The 26,419-nt window shown below is 36.0% G+C and overlaps 1 protein-coding gene and 1 long non-coding RNA gene across 3 annotated transcripts; both read right to left on the bottom strand.

Moving 5' to 3' along the window:
* Positions 1-26,204, bottom strand: Cul1 (cullin 1). Of its 2 annotated transcripts, none has more exons than XM_022078810.2 (15): positions 26,132-26,204; positions 25,292-25,467; positions 21,574-21,736; positions 19,080-19,189; positions 17,460-17,568; positions 16,399-16,498; positions 15,450-15,604; positions 14,432-14,725; positions 9,502-9,765; positions 8,292-8,471; positions 6,825-6,974; positions 4,941-5,059; positions 3,314-3,535; positions 2,337-2,556; positions 1-899 (listed from the first exon to the last, which is right to left on the bottom strand). In XM_022078810.2, exons 2-15 carry the CDS (start codon positions 25,432-25,434, stop codon positions 819-821), a joined length of 2,310 nt encoding a protein of 769 aa, XP_021934502.1. In that variant the 5' UTR covers positions 25,435-25,467; positions 26,132-26,204; the 3' UTR covers positions 1-818. The 2 variants fall into 2 exon arrangements, with proteins under 2 accessions (XP_021934502.1, XP_021934501.1); XM_022078809.2 differs by lacking the exon at positions 26,132-26,204 and adding an exon at positions 25,786-25,991.
* On the bottom strand, positions 22,377-25,284 carry LOC147871519 (uncharacterized). The gene is made up of 2 exons (XR_015538732.1): positions 24,683-25,284; positions 22,377-22,572 (listed from the first exon to the last, which is right to left on the bottom strand). It is a non-coding gene; the product is annotated as an uncharacterized LOC147871519 (long non-coding RNA).
* Positions 26,205-26,419: the final 215 nt, after the last annotated feature.

Raw genomic sequence — 26,419 nt, forward strand, 5'->3', positions numbered from 1 at the left:
TTGTTGATAAAAAGCTTTGCAATATTTAACAGAAAAACAGATCCTTAATACAATCACACCACAAAACATCCATACATTAATCAATATCTCTGCCAGTTTTTCCACATTCTGATGTAGTTAAGTCCTCAACGCTTGATACACACTGTTTTCCGTTCTGTCACAAGTTCCTTTGGTAAGTAAAACTGTTAGAAAAAACCTTATGTTGCAAAAGAAAGAAAAATGTAAGTAGGGACTGAAGGGTGATGAGATAGAACTGAAAAGGAGATAGTAGTCACACACTGTCCTATCTTGTGTTCAGTATCACCAATACACACTGTGCAGCACCAGTGAACAAGTACCAGAGGAAAATAATGATAATAAGAGCAAATAACCAAGACACAAGAAAATAAATTACAAATCACTGCTTCTGTTTTCACTCTTGTATATGGCCCACACTTGCAAAACTGCAGAGAAGGAACTGACACATTACCCCCTTTAGTTCTGATTTATTCACATCGTTAAGAATAAGGAGTGGTTTGGGGAATTTGCAATTAACTTTCTCCCACCACCCAATTTTTATGAAAGAGTAAGTAAGTGCCAAATATTTAAAAAATAATCACCTGAGGGAAAGGACTCTACTTTGATGGTGATGCCTTAAGTTTTTCACATTGAATGGGAAGTTTTAATTTTCAATGATAAATTAAAGTTCTATTTTTAATTCCTTTTTAAATTACTTTTATTTTGACATTTACAATTTATTTTTTCTATGTAGAACTTTAGCGTGGATAGTGCTGACCCTGCCCGCCCTCTTTCGTTTGTTTGTTCCTGTCGCTATGTAATCATGCTAAGTAGCTATATGTGTCCTTTTGGCCCTCAGTCCTTTCCAGGTACTCCTTTTCGATCAGGATGTCAATACATTTCTGAAACAGAAGAACCAGATCGTGGCAGCAGCCATTGTACAACCTTCACTGTCGCATACTGCACCCCGCCCCCCACATGTCATATGAAGTCTGCAGACAATACAGTGAAACCTCGATGCATCGTTTTCGGCGGGGGTGGGAAATAAAAACGATGAATGCGGGAAAACGATAGATGCGGGAAAGCATTAAAAATTTAAAAAAAAAACAATGTTTCTCTTTCAAAGTTACTTCTTTTTACCAAAAAAAGTCTTTAATGGACAACTGGTTTGTTGAAACTTTACGTTTTAGACCAAACAGAGCACTTTCCACGTTCAAAATGTTTTCTTCGTCACGTTCACTAATATTAAGCGCATAAAAGAACGACTTCACTTTCGCCAATGCAGCGTGTGCTTCGGCAAAACTCGGCAAAGCTTCGGGCTCGAATTCGTCGTCTTCCTCTTCCTCACCGCTCCAACCCCCTTTGCGGACAATAACAGGAAGAATGGAAATACTATTACTGCCGAACTCAACGAAACGTAGCTGTAGAAGACCCTGAACCGCTGGAAACGAGATGAACCAGAAGAATGAAAAGTGCCGCCAGCCTTTCCTTTGTACTTGTAATAAAAGCATTTGTGAAGAAATTCACACTGCACATGCCATCTGGCATCGCTGGAACGAAATATGAGTGCACCCTAATTAAAATCGTAAAATTTCTGACAATGCGCGCCGCCATTCTCTCCAACTATCACCCCTGCACCACTGACCCTCATTCCAAAAGAATGTGCTGGTTGGGCAACATAACAGGTTACCGCTACTGTGTATTCCAAAAACATTGTGCGTCTTTCGGTATTAATTTATCTCTAAACCCAGCATTTTAAATTCTCAGAAACGATCATTGCGGGAAAACTGTGGGCCGGGACTAAGATTTTTGAACGATCGATGCGATAAAACGATAGTTCAAGGAACGATACAAGCGGGAAAATCTAACATTATTTTATATGGGATGTATTCGGGACCGAACAAAACGGACGATGCATCCGGGAAAACGATAGTTCCGGGAACGATGGATAGAGGTTTCACTGTAGTAGATTTGGGCACTTTAAATCATCCCAGGACTTACTGGTAATACTTTTCTCAAGGATTTATGTCCTGTGGTTTAAACTATGCACCACCACTTGTTCAGAGGATCTGGCGGAAAATGGGTCACCCGAAGAACATATCAAATGCAGAAATTTTCTGTATTTGTTTGATTGGACATGTACTTTGGCTATGAAAAAAATAAGATTTCATGTGTCTGATAATTGTAACAAACATAATCTGCACCTTGTGTTATTATTGTATAAATAATTTAATGATTCTCATCAAAGAAAAGTTGAATGTAACCCCTATTCAGCTTCCATAATTCAGAACTGAATACAACAATGTAACTGCAACCTGTAACCTATTAGGAAAACACACCTTAATGACGTGAACACGAGGCTTGAAGCGGGATGAGAGCTGGTTCAGCACCTCTGCAACCAGCTGCTGGTGTTTTAGCACCTTCCTCATTTTCATGATGCGCACTATAGCTGCCTGGATCAGCAGCTTGCGGTCTTCCTCTATGTGCTTATGGGTTGTCTCCTGCTCCACTTTAAGTTCTGTCTTCATCGGGATGTTGATGTTGACACGCAACTTTTTGCTGCAATGTGACAGGTTAATGCAGTCAAAACAATTCATACCATGTGACATTTGAGGTTCTCATGCTGGGAAGTACGAAGACAGCAGTCTTCTTGTTTGCAGCACTGTGTAGTCTGGCAGATATTTACTGATATTTCACAGATGCTTACTGCTTCCATGAACAGGGCAATGCCCAGCTGATGAAGGAAGCAAGCATCTCTGAAGCGCTGGTAAACGTCTACCGGACTTTTTGGCACAAAGACCCATACCATCTCCTAAATATAGGTAAGGTGGAATTTGTATGAACAACTGTATACAGCATAATGGTGACAACAAATCTTTCCTGCACATGGGACACTGAAAATAATACCAATTGTAATCCTAGGAGAGGAAGAGGACTGCCACATAACAAAACACACAGGGATATAAACAAGTAACATTTGGGATCATGGGAAGCAAGAATCACAGGGGATCAACAACAAAGGAAAGAAACAAATAAAAAAGCATTAAAGTTGCAAAGGAATCCATAAAAAGCAAAGAAAATATGAGAGCCGCCCCTGAACCTTCTTGCCAGAACATACAGCAATTCAAATTGACCGGAAATGGAATTCAGAATGCTACATATTCTCAATTCTCTAGTTCATTTCTTGATAACGTATTCTTTTAGCAACACTTATCCTAATGTTTTTACGGCTATAATTTATAAAACAGCCATAATAATGAGGAAAGACGCAAGCTGTACTGGTTGAGAACCATCACACTGAGAGTTGCCTACATACTTCTTATAGCCTGTGAAGAGTGCAATGGACGAGTTGGAGTGCAGTTCATTCTCATCATCATCACTTTGAAGCAACTTGGCTTTCAACAGGATCTGCAGTACTTGCACAAGGAAGTCTACTTTGATCTGTGTTGACTCATGCAGTTGTTGAACTGTCCAGCTGTCTGACACATTGAACTGCAGCAACACTGCCATCTGGAACGTTGATGCCTGCAGTGTGTACCTATGACAGCAATATTCTGATCAATTTGTGAATGCTTTCAATTCTTGAACACTTAAAAAATAAATAAAAACCAACAAATGTCAATAGTTTTTCAGTTAATCAGGATTTACTAAATTGTGTCACTGGGTTGAGTTCAATTCACTTTTCACATACACAACCTATTTCTCTGAATCCATTATTACATGATTATCTGTGTCCCTCATACATGCATACACATGTGCGTTCTCACAAGCAGTCTCTTCCTATAAGATTTTACAACCAAATTTTGCACATACTTCTTGTTTCTCACATGTGTGCAGTGTTCCAATTAACTCATCTCTGAAAATTTAATCAGTCTAACAATACTCAGAGAATAATGCTTATTATGAAAACTATAATGTAATCTTACCCATTCCAATGTTATCACATACCTCTTTATGGCAAAATATTCTTGAACATATTTCACACAAAATTTTGAAAAAAATTAATTTGTTTTATGCCAAAATTCACACAGTATTGTGAATGAAAGAGATTATGTCTTGATGGAACTGTGGCTGCTAAAGGGCCCACTGACCAGCCACCAGATGATGTATGAGTGAACATGGAGCAGTGGTGATATGATATTGACAGTTTCCCCCCAAAGAACTCCAAGAAAAACCTGCCCCAGTGTCATTCTGTCCACCACAAATTCCACATGGACCGCCCAAATAGAATTGAAGTTATCTGAACTCTTATTAAAATGAGGCGGGGGGGGGGGGGGGGGGGGGGGAAAGGTGGTTATGACAAGATTCCAAACTGAGTGATGGCATGATTTCCTCAATACAATTTTCATCAATAAGCTGGTACACTAAGCAAACATCTGGGTATCCACTGAATGACATAAATCATATATAAATATGAGTATAAACGGAGTTTAAAACATGAGCCTATGAACTGCAAGATTTTTTAAACATGGTCTCAAATTTTGTAAGTATGGATTTTTTTATTATTTATACAAGACTTTCTGCACAGACAACACTTTAAGTGGTGGCTTCTACATTGCATGGAATACAGCTGTGGAGTTGAAATTTTGTATTTATAATTCCCAATTTTAAAATAGTCAAGCACAGCCATAAAATGGCTAAAGTAAAATATATTTTTATATGACAATGTTGTCAAATACCTCAAACCATACACAATAAAATTATATGATGAATGAATCATGAATTGGGATGACTGTGCAAGAGTGGTCTTGGCCTAATATAAGGCTGGCTTCTGGCTAGAGGGACCTCGGATCAGTTGGTCTCCAGACTGACAGACCACTTGAATACAATGGAGTGCTCACCACTAAGCTGCAGCAATCTGCAATATGTACTTCTGGAAGGATTCTGTCTCTTATACCTCATACTAATAATTTACAATAACAAATGGAAGGTCATCAAATTACCTATTTTTGAAGCAATTTGTGAGAAGTTCCCCTTTTGACATGTTGTACAACCAGTTGAGTTTTCGTCCACTGTGCTGGCCACTATAGAATGTCGTAAACCTGTGAACGCTTCGCTCCAACTGCCAGTAACAACACAAGAAATACGTTTAGGTGCCCAAGAAACCTTTAACAAAAGGTTTACAAAGATTTTGTCTTAAAATTATCAATCCATGCAACAATACAGGAAACAATAGAAATGAAATAGGTTACATTGTTTGTATCTGATACTGGGTTTAAGACCACAAAAGGATATTAGACATTGTTATAATCACATATCAAATATTCCTGAGACACTTCAACAACTACGCATTTACATGATCCCAAATTGCTGGACGTTATAAAAGATTTTATTGGTATACACAACGTTTTTTTCTCTAAAGTAGTGACCATGAAACTTGGGTCAGCCTATTAACCTTTATAGTATGTGAATAGGAAATCAAAATCTCCATACTATGGTGCTGTTAGCCAGACTTTTAACTCCACAGTTAATTGTTTAGAGGCATGCTAATGCAATGCACAGCCAGATGTAATGAGCATAAGCCACGATACACATTTGATAAAGGATAACAAGGGAAACCAGTCAATTGTTACCCTCCAATTTAGCTCTCGTTTTACAGTATGGCAGGAGACCATCCTAAAACTTCCTGGCCAAAACATTACTCCATGTTCTTCACTGTAAATCCAAAATTGAAAGCGAAGAATATACCATTCAATTCCTAGCAGGTCAATTTGGAGCTCAAATATTTTCCAAAAGTGTTATTTTTAATCTTACATACCTCATTAGCTTTGATGTTCCATTACTGCTAATCCAAATCTTGTAGAGGAAGCAATTAAAATGTATTTATCCTTTTTACCATTAAATGTTCAACACCACCAACTTAAACTTTGTACAAGATAGGTCTCTGAAGTAGGTTAATTTCTTTACTTCAACAGTTTTTGTTATTTACTGTTTGGTCACTACATCCTATCACCATTCACAATACAAAATTTTAAATTTTGGACATTACATACGTACTGAATCAACTTTCATTCCCTTTCAATAAAATTTCACTTACGTTGCCAAAATAAATTTTTACATAAACATAAAACTATGTATTTCCTTCAACAGAAAGAAAAAAAGAACAAATAAACACGAATCCAGTCCTGTTAAGAAATGTTTCAGATCAGAATGAGACCTACATTTTATTTTATATATCAATGTTTATGTTAACTGTTTGTAAGATAACAGACAGTGCTATTTGTGGTTTATGTAAAGGATTTAAATCTGACCAAATTAATTTATCTGCACAACTTTTAGTTTTGATCCCAAATATCAAATTTCATTACAATGAATTCAAGTGTTGATGGATGTATAAACACTGCCTCCCTATTATGCACCCACTTTATATATTCTTTTCATAAAAAATGCATATAATTCTAGTCTGTAGTAAGATTTATGGTTCTCATAGCAGTGAGTATGATGATGGCTGTCTTCTGAGCTGTTGCACTGTAAAGTTTACTAACATTTCAGAGGTACTTTGCATCTCCATCATCATGACAAGTACCTCTGAAATGTCTGTAAACCTCTACCAGACTACATGGCACAACACCCTAGAAAACAGCCATTTCTTAAAATTTGTAGAATTCAATCAGCAGTAAATGGGTTAAAAAGTGTTATAACGAGAGTGCACTTTCTCACACAAGGGGGACAAAGACAGTTCAATGACACATGTAAGGCAAAGACACAAATGCGGTGTTTGTGCATCCATATGCAAAACCCACTGCCATTACAATTTTATTATTTAACAAGAAATGTTCTACTTGCACTGGGACTTCCAGTAAACATAGTATCAGAGCTATGCACACCTCTGTGGGTAGAGAGAATGTGAAGGACTGCTGGAATGGCCAAGATCCTGAGGAGAGAACCTGTATGCTAAAGTCTATGTCAAGAGGTTCATTTGAGTTTGTGAGGTGTATCCGGAACTGCTCATTCAAGTCCTTAGACACACCAATATCCTGCAACAGACACAGGACGCCTTGTTAATAAGTGCCAAGCAATCTTACCTTAGACAACGGCTGGGCGGAGCATATGTGCTGCAAGAAAACTTGATGTAAGGCTATCATGTATCACAAGGTTGCAGGATTACTGCAGGTACTCTGTGGAGTCATGTCATGATACAGTGGAAGAAAGTTGTTCGTAAAGGTAAAAATAAGTGAATATGAGTAATGTGTTACGTCGATTACAATCTCAATGTTGCAATGGTTATCACAAGAGCACATACCATGAACCTCAATAACGCAAGGTTGGGTTTATCTTCAAAAACAGCACTCCCTCCCATGTTGGGGGTTTCTGCTGTATATTAAAAAACATCAGTATGTTCTAGTCTTATATAATTAGAATGTAACTGTTATGGCATTATTATCCATTAGTCAAGGCCAAATGTCCAGTGCCTCTGCCACGTTACACAATACAATAAATAAAATACCTTATTTCAACAAAACACTGTCTGGGAACAAAATAGCACAATCTGATGACAATCTGAACCAGTAGTTCAAAATATACTACAATTTATCAGAATTTGCTGTTACAAATATCTTTGCAGAATGTACCATAATGGTGAAACAGGATCACACAAGAAATGACAGAATATTACTTTGGAATTATGTTACCATTCAACACAAAGTCTAACCTAAGTTCCTACAAAATTGGGGGGGGGGGGGGGGGGGTCCCCCCCCCCATCAGTTTGGGAATGTCACAAGGCATCCACCTATATTTATGGCTAATTTAACAATGCTGTCAACAATGCAGGCTATGTGGCATTGAATAACAGGATGATTCAATAATTCATAAGGATATGGAAGAAAATGTGGTCATTGCCTAATTTGAGGTACTGTTCAGACATCTGCCTGGAATGACTAAGGAAAATAAAGAAAAACCAACGGATAGCTAATTCTGGGGCCAAGACTTGAGCATAGGACCCTGCGAATACAAAGCAGGAGTGCTAACCACTTGGTCGCAGTGCTCAACATTCACTCCATGCCATGCTATAGGCCAACAAAAAGAACATCTCACTGAAAGGAAAATATCATTCAAGGTAGAAGCACTTTCACAGTATGGAAGAATATATTTAGTGCTTGCCAATTAAAAGGCTCAAAGTTATAAAATGCTAATAGACCACATTTTCATCTTACCCTTACAATATTTATCTATTTCACTTCATACAGAGCTAGACCTTCTTTGTATTATCCCTTATATTAAACAAGGCCCACATACCTGCACGCATGCATGCACACACAAGCATATAATGTCTATTTGTATGAAATATTACAAACCTGGAACATTCGCTGAAGTTTAGATGTGTACTCAAAGCCACAAGCTTGCTTCAGCTTTGAGATCATAGATGCTTCAGCATCATCACTGGCTGACATATGCTGGACTAACCGCTTTGCCAGCATTTTACTATAGAACTTCTGGAACACATCTTTGTCTTCAATGTACTTGAAAACAACCATCTACACAGAAAAGAGTCTGCATTTTAAGATACTGAAGAACTGATGTATCCCAATACATTGAGAAGTTTCATCTAATAATCTCCAATTCTGAAACTTTCATCTATCACAATTTCACATATTCTTATTATGGTTTTAGTGAAAGGCCCATAAAAAGTATACAATTTTACATTCCTGAAAATTTCCATTTATTATTCACTTTAAGGTTCAGCAAAGAAAAAAATTACTTCTATTTACATTTAAACAGATCAATAAAAATAGTCCAGATCTTCAAAGTCTGTTTTCATTTAAGGTACTGACACTTTCAATAACTGGTAATGTGTATTGGTAGGAGCATTCATAGATAGCATTATCAGAGTCTTGTGCACAGCATTACAGTGTTGCATGTAAGTTCTTGCAATTGTGTTAATCAGATTCAGAGTTTGGTAGTGACAACAGATTGAACGACTGCATTCTCAATGTAAATGTAAATGGTGACACTGATGAAGATGACAATATTATTCAGGATTTTGGTTGGAGGACATAAATAATCATGAGGGACAAAGAAAAAAATTCACAGGTAGTGTTAAACCCCGAGCTGCTGAAAACATGTAACAGAAATTGCAGATATTTTCCAGTTGCTTTTCAATGAAACATTTCATTTAAGCTACACTAAATTTGGAAATTTATTTTCTTTAATCTTAAAACCTTGCATACCATGTAGTGTACTGGAACAGTAATTTGGACACTGTTAAAAAAATACACAGAAATGGAATATCAGTACCAAACTATTTAAATTACTGTTGGCACAGTAATCTTGTAAAATGCATGAAGGAACAGCATTTCATAACCATAGCCACGTTGCTTGCTATGGCAATCTTGAAAACATTCCATGTGGAGTGCAGTTTCCTGAAAACCTATTAATGAATCAAGGGTGCATCTTAAAATTGAGGAAATACAGCAATACACTTACAAAAATGGGTTCTGAACCATTGAACGATGAGTATGCAGATGTGTAGCACATCACTGTACCAACTTCAAAGTTCATACTCACAACTTGGTTAAGAGTATCTTCAAGTTCGGCTTCCTCCGGATTTTTACTGCTCTTTTTCAATAAGAGGTCACAGTACTTTGCCAATAACTCTGGTGATTTTGATGAACTGTTGGCCTGTCGTGTCACTGCATTGCTGTTGATGAAACGTCCACATGCCTTATCCAGAGCAGCCACAAATCCAGAGTCGTTGTTGAATGCTGTCAGTACTAATGCATTGTACTTTTTATGAACTTCTAGTATTGTATTGACATAAATTTTGGGGTCCTGGCAATAGAAAAACAAATTCACCAATGACAAACCTATTGCAACAGTTAGAACCCTTCAACTGAAATACAAAACAAAAACAAGGAAATTAAGTAAATTTTAACTTAAAACACTTTCATTGAAAACAATTTCCTGAAATAACTAAAACACACTATATCATTAACTGACCAGTCATAGTTTTTCTTGATTTAAGATACAAAATGCTTCTTCTCCAGAAAACCCATAAATAGAAATTTCACTGTAATTTGTGTTAATACAGATTCAGGAACTGTAACCAAACACCTAGCATCAACAAAACAAGATAAGACACCCCCTTAATGGTCTCTTCTTGTGAGGAGCACACATGATAGAGAATTTTCTGCAAGATATGATGGTCGAGACGGACCACTTGTGTAGCTACCACAGTCCCTGGGTTTAACAGCCCTCGACTCCAAATCTGACAAACTGAAACTGGGAAAAATATAACCATTCTGGCTGTTGACTTCAATCAAATGCTATTTTCAAGAATTAGTTTTATAATGAAAAAAAATTACTAGAGAATGAGTAATTTGTAAAAGCAGGAGAGGCAGAGGAGAAAAACACAAGTTTAGATATTTACTTTTGGCTGTGATCCAGATTTCTCATATACCACCTTTATCACCTGCACTCCAGGGAACAAACAAGGCATTATATTAAAGGTGATGTAAAATGAAGTGAAAATATTGTATGGACTACATTTTAATGTGGGGAGTAGGGGGGAGAGATGGATGGATTTAATTGAAAGTAAGTGTGGCATTTTAACAAAAATTAGTTCTAGAAAATGCTTAATTTTAGGCAAATATTTGAATTAATTCTGCAAATTGTTCATTAAGTTAATAAATGCTATACGTCCTATTTCAGTAATTTGTAAAAGTCTAGTAAAGAAGGTTTGTGCAACCTATTTTAATGTGTTTGCCTTGCAGTTTAAGCAGTTCCATTTAGAACCTTTCTGGCACACTGTTGACTTTGATACTGAAGGGGTCCAAGAACAGCCATAGGTTTGTTTCTTAGCTCTTAAATTCTTGAAATCTATCCCATGAAATTATTATTCACTGAACACAATTATCAGCAAAGGAACTGTAATTAATGCATTACACTGTTAGATAATATTGCAAAATAAAATGTGTTGCAACTCCTAAGCTGAAGTGAAGTTTAATGTTGAAGCTTTGATTTCAGCTCATTCAAGTAGGCTGTTAAATCCACCTGAAAAGCAACTTCACAAACCCAGTCATCACTGATACATTTCATTTCCAGGAACATGATGATTTCACTCCTAAAATTATAAAACTGCTTCAACATGTTTCAGAACCTAGCTTAGATGAAGTTGAACTAGCCATTGGGAAGTTCTTTTCTTTTTCCGGTTTAACAATGTTTGTACATTTTCCGGTACCCTTTACAGGTCCCCAACTTTTCAGTTGGCTTAATCTATGGACATTCGGTAGGACACCTTGGACGAGGGATCGGCCCGTCGCAAGGCCTCTACCTGTACACAGGACAACACAACACATAAAAACATCCATGGCTTGAGTGGGATTCGAACCCACGGTCCCTGCGACCAAGCGGCACAAGCCCATGCCTCAGACCGCACGGCCCCCCCATTGGGAAGTTGAAAACTTATAAATCTCAAGGCACTGATCAGATTCCAGCAGAATTAATTAGAGCAGGTGGCAAAGGGTTGCATATGAGGATCCATAAGCTTATTCAGTTAATTTGGGATAAGGAAGAGATGCCACAATGGAAGGAATCCATAATTATTCCTATTCATAAGAAGGGGGACAAGACTGAGTGTGGTAATTACCAAGGAATTTCTCTGCTATCAACCTCATACAAAATTCTATCCGTTCTTTTGGCAAGATTAACTCCAAATGCGAATGAAATTATTGGGAATCATCAGTGTGGGTTCAGACGAAACAGATCAATGATTGATAAGATCTTTTGCATTCATCAGATACTAGAGAAAAAATGGGAGTTAAGTGGGACCGTACATCAATTATTTATAGATTTCAAAAAAGCCTTTGACTCTGTGAAGAGACAAGTGTGATGTTAATTTATTGGGGGATGATAAAAATACAATAAAGAGGAATGCAGAAGTTTTACTAGAGGCTAGTAGACAGGTGGGCATAATTATCTGGGGTGGCTAATAAATCCTTTGAAAGTGTTACAGAGTTCAAATATTTGAGAACAACAATAACAAATCAAAATGATACTCATTAGGAAGTTAGGAGGAGACTAAATTCTGGAAATACTTGCTACTTCTCAGTTCAAAATATTTTGTCTTCCAGTCTGATTTCTAGGAACCTGAAAATTAAAGTATACAAAACAATAATGTTGCCTGTTGTTTTGTATGGGTGTGAAACATGGTCTCTCACTCAGAGGGAGGAACACAGATTGCAGGTGTTTGAGAATAGGATGTTAAGGATATTTGGGCCTAAGAGAGAAGACGAAGGGGCATGGAGAAAACTGCATAATGATGAGCTTAAAAATCTGTACTCCTCCCCCAATATTGTCAGGGTGATTAAGTCGAGAAGAATGAGATGGGTGGGGCATGCAGCGCACATGGATGGGACAAGAGGTGTGCACCAGGTGTTGGTTGGGAAGCCTGAGGGGAAGAGACCGCTGGGGAGACCTAGACATAGATGGGAGGATAATGTCAGGTGGGATCTATGGGAGATAAGAGTTGAAGGACACTGGATTTTGTTGGCCCAGGACAGGGTGATGAACCTTCGGGTTCGGTAAGCCATCTAGTTAGTTAGTTACATACTGAACTTCACACAAATACATAATTTCCCATAGTCCACTAAGTACCTTCAAGAAATTCATGGAACTGGCAGTGATAAAATACTCTTGATTTTAAGAAAATTTTGTGCAAGTAACAAATTTACTCCATATGAACCCAAAATCATATAATTAAACTTGGCTCTTATTTCTATAATCCAATCCTGCTTCCAAACATTGCAGGTGATAAATCTGATTGTCAAAACTAAGATGACATTTTGACATTAAGCATTCCACTTTTTAAAGATATCCTCTCCTGTAACAGTGTCCTTCATTGACTGAATACCAAGCACTCCTGGTACCTGACACATCGATACTTTCATCAATGGCTAAGAAACTGTCATATTGAGAATTCTGGATGAGAAATGTCTTTCCATTTTTATATTCCTTCATGACTGCTACCGATTTCTTACAAATCAGACACACACAGGATAAAAAAAGTTAGCTCACTTCTTAAAACACTCTACCAGTGGTATCAACTCTTCTCTTCTTAGAAGTCACTTCAAATAAAGCTGTTTAAGAGTAAAAAGTATACTAACAATGCAAAAGTGAAACACTTTAACATCAACTACAACTACCAACATGAACCTTGCTCAACAACATACCCTGCAAAAATTCTCTACCACTGGGCACAAAGAAAATCACCAGTCAACAGGAAAACCCACAAACCACAACTGAAACATCTGATGAACACAAATTATGGCACTGCAGCCACAGCAACACGCTTTGTACATTAAATGTGTAAGCAAGGCTCATTCACAACAATTACAACTTCTTCCTCATCCCATTTATAGTCACTTATATCAAATATATTATAGGCTGTGAATAAAATATTATGTTTAAAACTTTACAAGGGCTGGTTAAAAATCAATGGTAGGCTGTCGTTATCCACGCCAGTTCTAACATATGCACCATGATTTTCCAAAAACTTTGCTACTGCAAACCAAATGGTCGTGTTAAGGTATATACCTCCTAACAGAGGAGTACATTTTAATTCTTGTGGGATTCCTTTTCCCTCTACAAAAAAGGATAGCACCCTAGCCGGGTCATTTTAATCGGAAGACCAAGTTTGTTTCTAGTATCAGTTACAAATGATAACAATGTTCTTTCACAAAAGACTACATTTCAAAATCATGTACAAATTAAGCAATCATTTTCATGTATATTATCCACATACATACATACATACATACACACACATATATGTATGCATGCATGCATGTACTGTATATGATAATTAAGTAAATACTTGTGAGATAGGTGACCTGATAGGCAAGTGACGATGTGTGCAAGCACATCTCCCATATTCTTCAGTGAAGAACAATGGTCTTAATACAAAGATATTTCATACACATGACTGTTGCTTTCTGTGGATCCACTGTTCATAGTATTGTTATTCATTTATTTGGTTTGTTATTACTGTTATTATTTTATAACAGATGTAGTGTTATAAAGCATTACCCATAAAAGTTCACGTCAAATTGTAACAAGTCCTATTTTCAGTATGCAACTTCCCCAAGTTGCATGTGTCACAGGTATTTACTCGACTCTCACATACAGTATGTGTGTTAGCTTGATATTAAGTGTTTATGAACTGAATAATAAAAAGCATTTGCAGAATTTCTTCCTCCGAGTTATGCAATGAACCTCATTTGAATTGAATGTATATGTTTAATGTTACATTTTGAAAGTCTCAAAAAGATTTACTACTTACGGATATATTACGACTTTGTTGCTTCTTCCAGCTTTAGTTCATGCTTATATACTTATTACCAATATTTCACACATGTAACGACAAATGGTGACAAACCAACTGAACATGAATAACAAAAGTAAACTTGTAAAAGGAGGCAAGAACCAAAATTAAACTCACATTGTTAGCAGAATCACCACATTTGTCAATGGCAGCAAGTCCCTGTGAGGCAATGTGGCTCTCTAGCAGATTTCTCAGCTCACCAAGACCATCAGGAATACGAGCAACGAGTTGGTACATGCGTCCAAGATCTTCATTCTTGTCTGCATCAAGGAGGTTCTGGAACTCTGCATGGAAAATTTCCAGATGCTTTTCAATTAGCACTTTCTCGCACGTCTTAGCCAGCCTGTCCAACGTTGTCTCATGCAGGTACACTTGAACTCGCTTGTGTTCCTCAAGTAAACGTTGCTCTGCCTGAAACAGAAAGTATACTCTTTGAATCATATGGCACAGACAGGCCAAAATAAAATAGTTATAATAAGCATGGCCAGTGGCCCATTTAAGAGTGTCTGTTTCAGTACACTTGCTCAGTCTTAGTATCTGCAAACATTGGCCAGTCAAAAACCCCTTATTTACATGTTTCTGGAATCTTGAAACGTTGCATACCGAGTAGTGTCTTAGAATATAAAATAAGTAAACAAACAACTATTAACACTACAAAAAGACACTAGTGCCAAACGCGTTTCAACCTCAAGAGGTCATCATCAGTAACACCCACGCTTCGTTGGAATTCACAGGTACGGACGATGCAACCACGGCTCGCCGCAGACCAGCTACAGCCACCAGACCATTGGATCAATAGCTAAGTGCAGAGTTCAACTCCTGTGAAACCAACATCTGGTGTAGTGATGCTTGATATGCTTTTGTAAAATACTCTACTTCATGATTTGTTTTCTAAACCATTCTGATTAAATTAATTAATTTACCTGTTGCCACTGATGATGACCTCTTGAGGTTGAAATGCATTTGGCACTAGTGTCTTTTTTATAGTGTTAATAGTTTCTTTGTTTGCTTATTTTATGTTTCTGGAAGTTATTAAAAATTATGAAAACTGCATAAAATGATATATCACAAGTTTAGTACATACAAAACCAGTGAAATGGCATGAAAATTAATGGGACTTAAACCACAATATTACCTTCTTCATATATTCTGTGACAGGATTCTGTCGAAGGAACTCCGTGCTCTCACGTGTGTAGAACCTCTCTGTATCCTCCAGGAACACATTTTCAAATGACTCCTTGTACACTGACAGGTTCTGTCCCTTAGCACCAGGATCCTCTTCATTCAGTCCTGCCAAATGCAAAAGTGTCAAAAGCCACACAACCTAACCACGGAAAGTCCCACATATCGAAACATGCCATTGAGGACAGCAAATGTCAAAGTACAGAAACAAGCAGGCACGTATGTACAACTCCACTCCAATAAGTGAAACAGAAGAGCAATCTACTGTTTGAGATAGTTAAGTAAATACCTGTAATGTATGCAGCCTCGGAAGTAACGTGCTGCTGCAATACAAGTATACTGAAAATGTCCTGATTTGATGTAAATTTTATGTGGATAGAATAACACTACAGCTACTATAAAACAATAAAAAAACAAATAAATGAATAGCAACACAACAAAGAGAGAAACAGAGGAAAGCGACAAAGATGTGTGGGAAATAGTAGCTCTGAACTACAGACCAAAGTTCTCCACCCAGGAAAAGGAGGATTATGCATGTGCACATCATCACTTGCCTACTGAAACACCTATACCACAAGTATTCACTTCATTCTAATAGAAAGTAAATGCTATGTATATTGCACCTACCATATACATCCTACTTTGGGAAGGGAAACATTCAATAACAACTTGATTATAACAGGGTTTATTTACATCCATCACAATTTTATGTTCAAAAATGCAATGTTCACAAAACTATAATACAGAACACAGTTTACTGAAATACATCAGTACGTACATACTGCTGCTCATAACTGATACTGTACTGGTGATGTGACACCCTTAACCCCTTCTTTGGACATTAATACTCATTGTTAGACTTTTCTTGACATTGATTCTAAATATTGCATTTGCAAACATACCAAGTTCAACATAGCAGTTGATCACTCCACTCACAAGTCTTGTATTGATAGTTTCACCATTCCTTTCACGCTCTATAAGCTTCAGAACTGCATTTGTCACCTGCAACATGGCAACTATCAAGTTTACATTTGTGCACGTAGCACTAAGACACAAACATCTCCATCACAATATTATAAGCTCATTTCATAAACACAACTGTAAAGGAATGACAAACAAAATCATGTCTCTTCCAAGTTACTACCAAACTGAATGAGTCAGCTGGAACTAAGGAGGGAACAAACAAACACGTATGAAAATGCCTAATAATGAATAAGAATGGTTTAGTTGTATGAATCACAAATAAGCAAGATACTTATCACTTGCATTAAAGGGTTTCTGGAGTCTGTACATCACCCACCATTCTGAAGAAAACATAACAATTTGGAAAATAGATATATTTCTATTCTCAAGCGAATGTGTCAATGTTAACTTTAATATAATTTTCTATTTCCATTTTATTTGCCAAGCCTGCAAACATGAACTGTCATATTACTGTTAAGATCCAAGTACCAGAAAATTCAATGAAGTTTGCTCTAAAAACCACTCTGGTATTATCAGAACATGAAGGTTCAGTGTTAATATCAAAGCAACCATTTGACATACCCCAAGCTAGTTCAACACAGTTCTCATCTTTTATGTAGATGGAAATTCAGTATTATTTTCATGAACACTTCACACTCTCTTCTGTCTTATATCTCTTTGTTGCTAAATTCTTCCTTTTCTTCAATTAATATTACTATAGAACTACCTCTTTCTGCATGTATCAAAATCAGCATTTTTATAGACACAAAATTTGAGATTTGAAAGCCATGACCTAAATCACAATATAGATCACGGCTACCAACAGAGATGCCGAGTTGGAAATGATTTCATAGTTTACCTATACAAAACGTAGTAGACAGATGAGAGATGGAGACAAATGTATAATTAGTAATTTATAATTTATACCTTCTTAAATAAAATATTTTATGATTATATATGTTATCCCAATAGAAGTATCAGACATGCTAATAATGTAAACCTGTTTATTGAGCTGCTTAAATAAGTTATCCCGCCATGTCACCAAGGCTAGCTGGTATATCTCATAGATTCCTTTGCGACCCTCTTCACACTCTCTCCGTACCCAGTGCCTGAAATATAAGTATATGAAAGAAATAAAAATCAGCTTGAACAGAATGCGTCCTATAACTATCTATGACAATGATGTACACGTTAAATCTAAGAAATTTCTCAATAAACCAACTGGCACAAGTTGCATGTAAAATTACATTCTTACCTTATAAACACATGAATATGATTTCAAAATATAAGTGTGCAGCCATCATTAGTGGGTAAAAATATCTTCAGAACAAAATGAAGATGGAGAAGAGGAGGAGAGAATGTGTTTTGACACAATTATTTTTGTGCAAGATGGTAAACAAGCACTGAACAAAGATTTCTTAAAGTGCACAAAGAAAAATTGTCAGCATTTAAAATTATGTCACTTAACTTAGAAAACAACACTTGTACATTCTGTACGGTTCTGACAATGGTATGATATAGTCGGAGTTACCGGGTTTTTGGACTTTGTCCATTATTCAAGGTTAAAATGCACATGACATTTTAAAAACAGGATCTGTTTTTGTCTTCAGGCGTATGCGACAGGGGCACCTACTCTGTTGCGTCTGATAGTCATTGACATTCACACACTTTCTATTATTATTGTGTTTATTTCTATTGTATCTCATCGACAAAACCTGACCTCGGGCGTTTTTACTTGTGTTACGGTTTTGACCCGGGTTGTCCAATGATTGAGTGGACCCAACAGAGTAGGTGCCCCTGCCCCATATACCTGAAGACAAAAACAGATCCAACTTTCGAAACGTCGTGTGAATTTTAACCTTGGACGTTGGATAAAGTCAAAAAACCCAGTAACTCTGAATGCTTGTACATGCTTTCCCAAATTGTAAATGGAACCCCTATATATTTTGAAATGCCATTAGATACAAAAGCTATCAAGAAGGTGGGGTAACATGACTGAAGAAGTTAAAAAAGAGACCAAAACTTAGTACAACTGATCAGGTTATGATACCTTTTTGATCAAAGACAACCATTAGATGTACACATTAATTCCCCATTTAAAGTTTCACTTAAACAGCTATACACTGAATGGATGGCATCTGGAGACCATCCACTGATATCTACACGAGAAGTGAAACAATCCAACATTCAACAACTACATTAATGGATCAAGTGCACCTGGGATTGGACACAAGATGCTTTTGTTGTTTGAAGATTTGTAAGTGTAAAATTTTAAACAGTTTAGACAGCTGTAGTGAAACATACCAGTAATTGCATGCATACTTGTTAAGCTTTCTAGAGTGGGACAAGCCACATTACAATAATATATTACTTTTAAGTCTTTAGTAGTATTTTTGCTAAATATATTTTCAAAAACACTATGAAAAGTTTGGGAGCATAGCATACACATATATACAGCACTTCAATTCCTGAAATCTTGTAGTGTATGGTAACCAAATCACATCTGTTAACAATAAATATAAGGCTAGAAGAGCTGCAAGCTGGAAGAGCATTCTCACTTGAACGGTGACGGTCTCCAGTGACAAAAAATGTCATAGTAGAAAATGTGACTACTTCTCACCTGTTGAGGTAAGCACAGACACCATTAAGCACCTTTGAACTAAACTGATACTCCTCCCACTGTCTTGTGTAGAACTGGAGAACATCTTCATCCATCAGGTCAATACCATCCTGCAAATATAACAAAATGCATACCATTAATTATAGCAGTCCTAAAAGGATAGCAAGTTCTTCATGTGGCCAATTAAAATAAGTACTTCTTTCACATGCTTCATTCTATGTGACAAGGCTAGTAAGAACTGGAAATTTGTTACTGTACAATTTAGTGAGCATTTGTGTGCCTACTACTGATAATTCCAAATAAGTTAAATGTCACATAACCTCAAAGTTTTCCATAACCATGTTTGTAATGCTACCAATTAAATAGTGGTTTAGACACAATCTATAGATATGTATATAACATACACGTGTGTGCACATGCATACAAAATTTTATATATCTGATATAAGACTAGAAAACTTGTTGTGCCCATTATTTCTCAGACTTAAAATATATTCTCCTTGAGTCCCAATATAACCAATCCACTTTACAATAATCTAGGATATGTACAAAGCATATTATATCTTTTATTGTACTAAGGGTAATGAAGTCTTCTGAGGTGATCAGTCATGTGAGTACAGACACCAAATCCAACATTTTGGAAACTGTTTCCACCATCAGAGTTAATGTGATGAGTGACACAACTGCCTGTTGTATATGAACCCACAACTATCTCTCTCCGAGACCTATGTCCTTGTCCATGAGTGAGCCAACAGCTGGCAAGTCCTAGCAGATACAGTGAAGATTGTTCTTTCATATATATCACAATTATGATTGTATTCATTTCAGTTCTTTTCCAAAATTGTCTACTAAGCTAGTTTCATTGTAGTGTGATGTTGTGCCAAGCATTAAAGTTTCACATCTGTGATTATTACTTGGTGTGATATGGTTTATGATGTGACTAAAGACAAGTAAACAGGTTGTTTTAGAGAAAAATGACCAAATGTATGAAAGTGATAATGTGGATGACAGAATCATCAGATGACTGTGAATGCATAGAATCAAACACTCACAAAGAAAATGCACCATTGCACCCACTGTGTGCATATTAAGAGTGATCACTCACTCAAGTGTAAAATAATGAAGCAGGGAGAATAAAGTGCTGAGACAACAGAAGAGGTAAGAAAGATCTTCAGATAATAAGGAAGCTACTAGATAAATAAAGGGAAGTGAAGTGGATTCATAATCTAGTTAGGTAAACAAGTAAAGAAAATATGTGAAGCAACTGGAGGGGGGAGGGGGGGGGGTTTCCAAACACAATGTGAAACCATGTGATGGGTGAATTATTTTCCAGGAAAACTGGAGATGAAATACTTTATAAAACTTTGGCCCACAGAATGTATATAAGAGAACTGGATAGTGATTTACAAAGGAAGAATGTGGAATATAATTTAAAAAAAGAATAACAAACCCTTAGGACTTTATGGGATACCAGCAGAAATGTGGAAAATGTTTTGTACTATGAAAGTTGGGGGGGGCTGATATTTAAAAAATATATGTTTAATAAAATAATGAGGAGAAAAAATATCCTGTCAACTGGAAACTGACATTATTTGTCCAATTTGCAAAGGAAAGAGTGAGTGAATTCTAAAGGATTTTGACGACGGTAGTTTACACTTAAAATTATTTGTTGTCAGGACTTTATCCATCGTCTGTTTTTAAAATTCACGATGTTTCGGAGGCTGGTTCTGTCTCCATCTTCAGGTAAGAGGTACCTACTCCAGTGACAGAGACTTGCTCTTTCTAAGGGACCCAACAGAGTAGGTATCTCTCACCTGAAGACGGAGACAGAACCAGCCTTCAAAACGTTGTGAATTTTAAAAACGGACGATGGAAAAAGTCCTGACAATAAATAATTTTAAAGGGTAAGTGGGTTGATCATTTTTAAGAATTTCACTTTTATCTGTTTTAGGCATATCTTCCAGCATTTTGGCTGGTTTACAGATTTCAAGAAGGGTTTGTGAATGATAAAATAACTATGGATAATATTTTTGTGATTAAAACCATATGATACATACAAATTAAAAGAGACCATATTTAGCAGTGTTTAGAGGATTAGGAAAAGGCCTTTATTCAATTGATAGAAAGTCTTATGGTTTAAACTGAGCCAGAAAGGAGTATGTGATAATATGGCTGAGCATATTAAGAAAATGCAAATGATAAATTTTGTGTAAAGTGTGGGAGTGGTAAGGCAAGAGAAGTACATGTGAAATTTTAGTCAAAAACACCTCTAGAAGAGACCAATTAGGTTAGATGGAAGGATAACATTAAAATAATCTGATAGATACAAGGTATGGTCTGGATTCAAATAACTCAGGTTAGTGTCCAAAGATGAGCACTTGTGCATATGATAATGTACATTTGGGTTTGATACCAGTATTAGAATTTTTTCCCATGTGGTTAGACTCACATCTATAGAAGACTAAGTAAATATTAAGCAGGCAGATGATATTAACCTTGAGTAAGCTGATGAGATAGTTACGCAGGAAATCTCGTAGTCTCTTGTACAGTTCCAGACCTACAAGCTGTGCACCACCAGACACTTGACCCTTCTTCGATTTGGTAGATGTGCTGCGATTTATTTGTTGATGTACACTTGTACAATAGTTGTAGACATGCCTGGAAGAGCTCATTAAGGAAACACATCAAATTATCACACAAATGTTTTCTAATAGTATGTCGATAAAATGAGGAAAACATTTGTACCTCAAAGAGATATATGCAAATAAGGGAATGAAACAAACCATATGAGAAATACAAATTTTACTCTTCTCTTCCTCTTCAAATAAGCAACCCTTTCCCATCATATGAGTACAAAATTAATATTCTTCCTCCTATAGAATAACAATGAACATACTCTTATCATTCATGTGTAATCTGTAAGACAAGCATACAACTGCTTAATAATGCTAAGATCAGCCAGCTATCCTTAGAATGGGCTGTTCTAAATCAAAAGCTGAAGTGTCTGAAGGTTTTACTTAAGTTTTCAAAAGCACCACAAATATGGAGGTGTCCAACAGTAAAGGAAACCAATGAAATACTTAAACAGAATTAAATCATAGGGGCTGCTGGGATACTGTGGGCATACTAAATGCATAAGCCAACTAATGAATACAAACTCTGTCAGGGCCAACTTACTGTAACCTCAATTACAAATGTTCATATCAAAGAGAGTTTATGAAAAAGTTAAATAATATGTACTGGGTCAAGACAAAGTCTAATAATGTACTCTGATGAACATTCTGGTTCTATGAAATGACATTCCTTTAATATACGCAGTCACTAAGACAAAACATAAATCATAAAAGGCATTACATGTAAGAAGGTAAGACTCACATACAAAGATTTTTTGAAGGTTTCACTGACTCTTCCGGTATTACATCCAGAGCTGTGGAGTTGTAGTCAGAAGCAATTTTACACTTTTACTGACTCCGACTCTGACCTAGATATAAAACCTGAAGAAAATACTGTTTTAACACTTCCGCTACCATGTGAGCCGCCAGCAACCTAATGCTTAGGGAGATTTAATGATGTGTTGAACCACATGGTGTGGGAATAATGCTTTGTAACTTTGGCAAATCAATCAATTTCTGCAATAATCATTAGACTTATATTTAAATATAGGTTATAAGTCTAAAAGTAGCCTGATGATTCACGTGGTGGTGATGCAATCTCTTATGGTACCATTTACCATTTTAGTAGGTTTACCATTATTAATACATATTGAGCTTTCATGAAGATGAAGGAGTCAGAGATTTTAGTGCCGGCTCCACAGCCCTGATTACGTCATTCATTCTACATTTTTAAACATGGTGAATACAAACTGAAACAATGTTCAAACCATTCAAACAGCAATATAATCTATGATTTATTTGCAAACTATGACACCAACAAATACGACTATTTATTTTATTAAATGCCTTACATTTACAGTTACTTTTGGACATGTTCAAGGGATCCACAATATCTACTGAAATTATCAGACATTTTAAATAAGATTTTTATGATAAAATCATTAATATCTTAAAGCTCATGAAACTGAATTTAGAAGGAATAGCCATACAATAGGAAGAAAAAAGCATGTCTACAGAGCTTTAAGATATTAATGATTTTATTATATTATTGTGACTGACAACATGAAACTGGATTTAGAAGGAATGGCCATACAATAGGAAGAACAAAGGATGTATATAGTTGTCATTCACTAATGAAGTTAAATTCCTTATACATTATGTCATTTTTGTAAAACATTATTTATGTTCAAATTTCTGTCTCCCCATTGTCACTTTCCATATATGATGTTTTTCAGAACCAATCCTCCATATCCTGGGCAGTGATTCAAGGGGTAATTCAGAGTAAAAATGTCTACATAACACTGGTCCTACTTTCCGACTGCAACTACTGCAACTACTACTACTACTACTACTACTACTACTGCAATTTGGATTTAGAAACAAATATCTCAACAGAAAAGGCTCTATTTAGTTTCACTAATGAAATTGTATGTGCCCTTAACAATAAAATGCATGTGGGTGGAATATCTTGTGACCTAGCCAAGGCATTTGATTGTGTAAACCATGAAATATTACTAGTGAAACTGAAATTTTATGGAATTCGAGGTATAGTAGAACAATGGTTTAAATCCTACCTAAATAACAGAAGGCAGAAAGTAGAAATTAAAAGCCCCCATACCAATCATAATACCTATTCAGAATGGGGTATCGTAAATCATGGAGTGCCACAAGGTTCAGTTCTTGGACCTTTACTTTTCCTCACATATATAAATGACCTGCCGGCAACTATAAACTCTATATCCAAACCTATTCTTTTTGCTGATGATACAAGTATCATTATTGCACACCAAGAATTGATCTATCTTGAAAATATCATGAATGACGTCTTTGCCAACATAAACAAATGGTTTAGAGCTAACAAACTGGCACTAAATTTTGAAAAAACAAACTTCATAAAATTTGTTACTAAGCACAAGACATATCCTAGGTTAAATACAGGTTTTGAAGAAAAATTAATTGTGGAAGTTGAAACAAAAAAATTCCTTGGCTTACAAGTTGACAATACCTTAAATTGGAAGAAACACATTGAGTATATCATTCCCAAATTAAGCTCTGGATGCTTTGCCATGAGAACAATCGTACCACTCATGACAACAGATACTTTAATGCTAGTTTACTTTGCTTACTTTCACTCTGTAGTGTCATATGGATTAATATTTTGGGGAAATTCAACAGACAGTAATAAAGTTTTTTACATGCAAATTTTACATGAAAATTATTTCGTAAATTTAATATACTTCCACTTGCAAGTGAATTTATACTCTGCTTGCTATCATTTGTGGTGGAAAATATGGATAAATTTAAAAGAAATACAGATGTACATAATTTTAATACAAGACGTAAACATGATCTCTATGTGCCAAATGCTAACTTTACTAAATATCAGAAAGGAGTGTACTATACAGGTATCAAGTTATTTAATAATTTTCCACAAACAATTAAAAGTCTAAATTATGATATAAAGGTATACAAGCCTTCATTGAAAGATTACCTCTTTACTCACTCCTTCTATTCTGTAGATGATTTCATCTGCTGAAAATGTTTAAGCTTTAAATCCATAATCTACGTATACGTAAAGCAAGTTTTGTATTTATATTTAAAATTCTGAGGTTTATGTATATTAATTTGTAAAATTATTTTTTATACTTGTATTGCAGAATCTGGAATTTATGTACATTGATATGTGAAATATGTTCTTGTACTTGTGTTGAAAGTTCTTAAGTGTATGTATATTGTATGAAATGACATGTTCTACATCCTTTGGTTGAGTCCTAAGAAGGATCTATGGAATGTAAATAAAATCTACTCCACTCTACAAACGATTCACAGCTCAGCTCTTGCCGCAATAACGAAAGTAATGTAATACAACAATGCCGAGTAAACAGATAACACATTTTCGTTACACAGTAATATAACACAATGCCGAGTAAACAGATGACGTTTCCTAGGTAACAACAATGCACGCAAGCTAACCATTGTTGTCGATTTGTTGATTCGATCTTACACATTTTCCTGTCACTTTTTTGTTACACATTTTTGACGAATGACCCTTCCGTATAGACGTATTTAAGTCAAAATACTGTAAGACACTAAAGGATACGTATAAAGTTCCATATAGCGAGGCTTAGACATGCCCTGACGACTATACACTTGCTCTATGCCTTCCCTGAGATCACCCCAGATCTGGTCAAGATCAATCTGCTTCAGCCCAGGAGGGTTGTTCTGATTTCTATGTCCTGACATAGCAAGTGGAGGCCAGCCAAGTGTATTCTTCAGCTGAAAATAACATAAATGTCTCAGAGTATTCTTTTCTAAACTCACTTTATGCTTGTACTTACCATGCGGAAATAATGAATCCTGAAAAGTGAAATCAGTGCTATGTACCCTTGACAATGTTGTGGTTCATAGCACATTATACATCACATTAAAACCAAATTCCCGGATATCTTTTGGATACACATGCAGTCTACAATGCGATTATATTCAAAATAAGTTTCTGTGTGGAAAGCTTTTGTTTCCCAGAATATGAAGTGGCTTGCCAGAGAAACGAGTGATGAAAGTAGTACTTCATAGCTTAAGAATCCATATACTTACCTCTCAATATATAACATAACAAAAGAGTCTCTTTACTTTTAACAGAGAAGTTAAAAATATATAAATTTGTAATTTATTTCCACCTAAAATATCAATGAATAAAAGCGTACACTACTACAATCACTTCAGTGTGACAGAGAGCCAGTATTGCCAAGCTACCTTCACACAATTTTTTAAACGTGTTTAATAATATTTGAACGCAATGTAACGTACTTATAACCGAACAGTATAACTAATAAGTTTTACAATTTTAAGAAACCCACTTATTATCTTGATGCACCCAATCTACTAGTGTAATCGTTAAACCCTCCATTGTTTCTAAAATACTTTACAAAACACGTCTTACTTGTTGGTCAAACTGATTGCGTCTTGTTTTGCGAGACAACGCGAGAAAATGTGAGAAGCTTCATCCCATTTGATCATATTGGAATGTAGATATAAAACGGAACTTCTAATTTCTTTGTAAGTGATTGCTAAATTCCGTACCAAGCATATGAGATGTTTTAATACCTGTAATAATTTTATATTAGGAGATTTTTCACCTGTATTTTCTATGTATGACACATCTTACTTCATATTACACCGCGTATAAGTCGAATTTTCACTGTAATATGTTGGCAATAGGTGTCGCTGA

The sequence above is a fragment of the Zootermopsis nevadensis genome, unplaced genomic scaffold (assembly GCF_977971745.1).
Source record: "Zootermopsis nevadensis isolate Lab colony 2312 unplaced genomic scaffold, Znev_1.0 Znev_ptg000050l, whole genome shotgun sequence".
Classification (NCBI taxonomy): Eukaryota; Metazoa; Arthropoda; class Insecta; order Blattodea; family Termopsidae; genus Zootermopsis; species Zootermopsis nevadensis.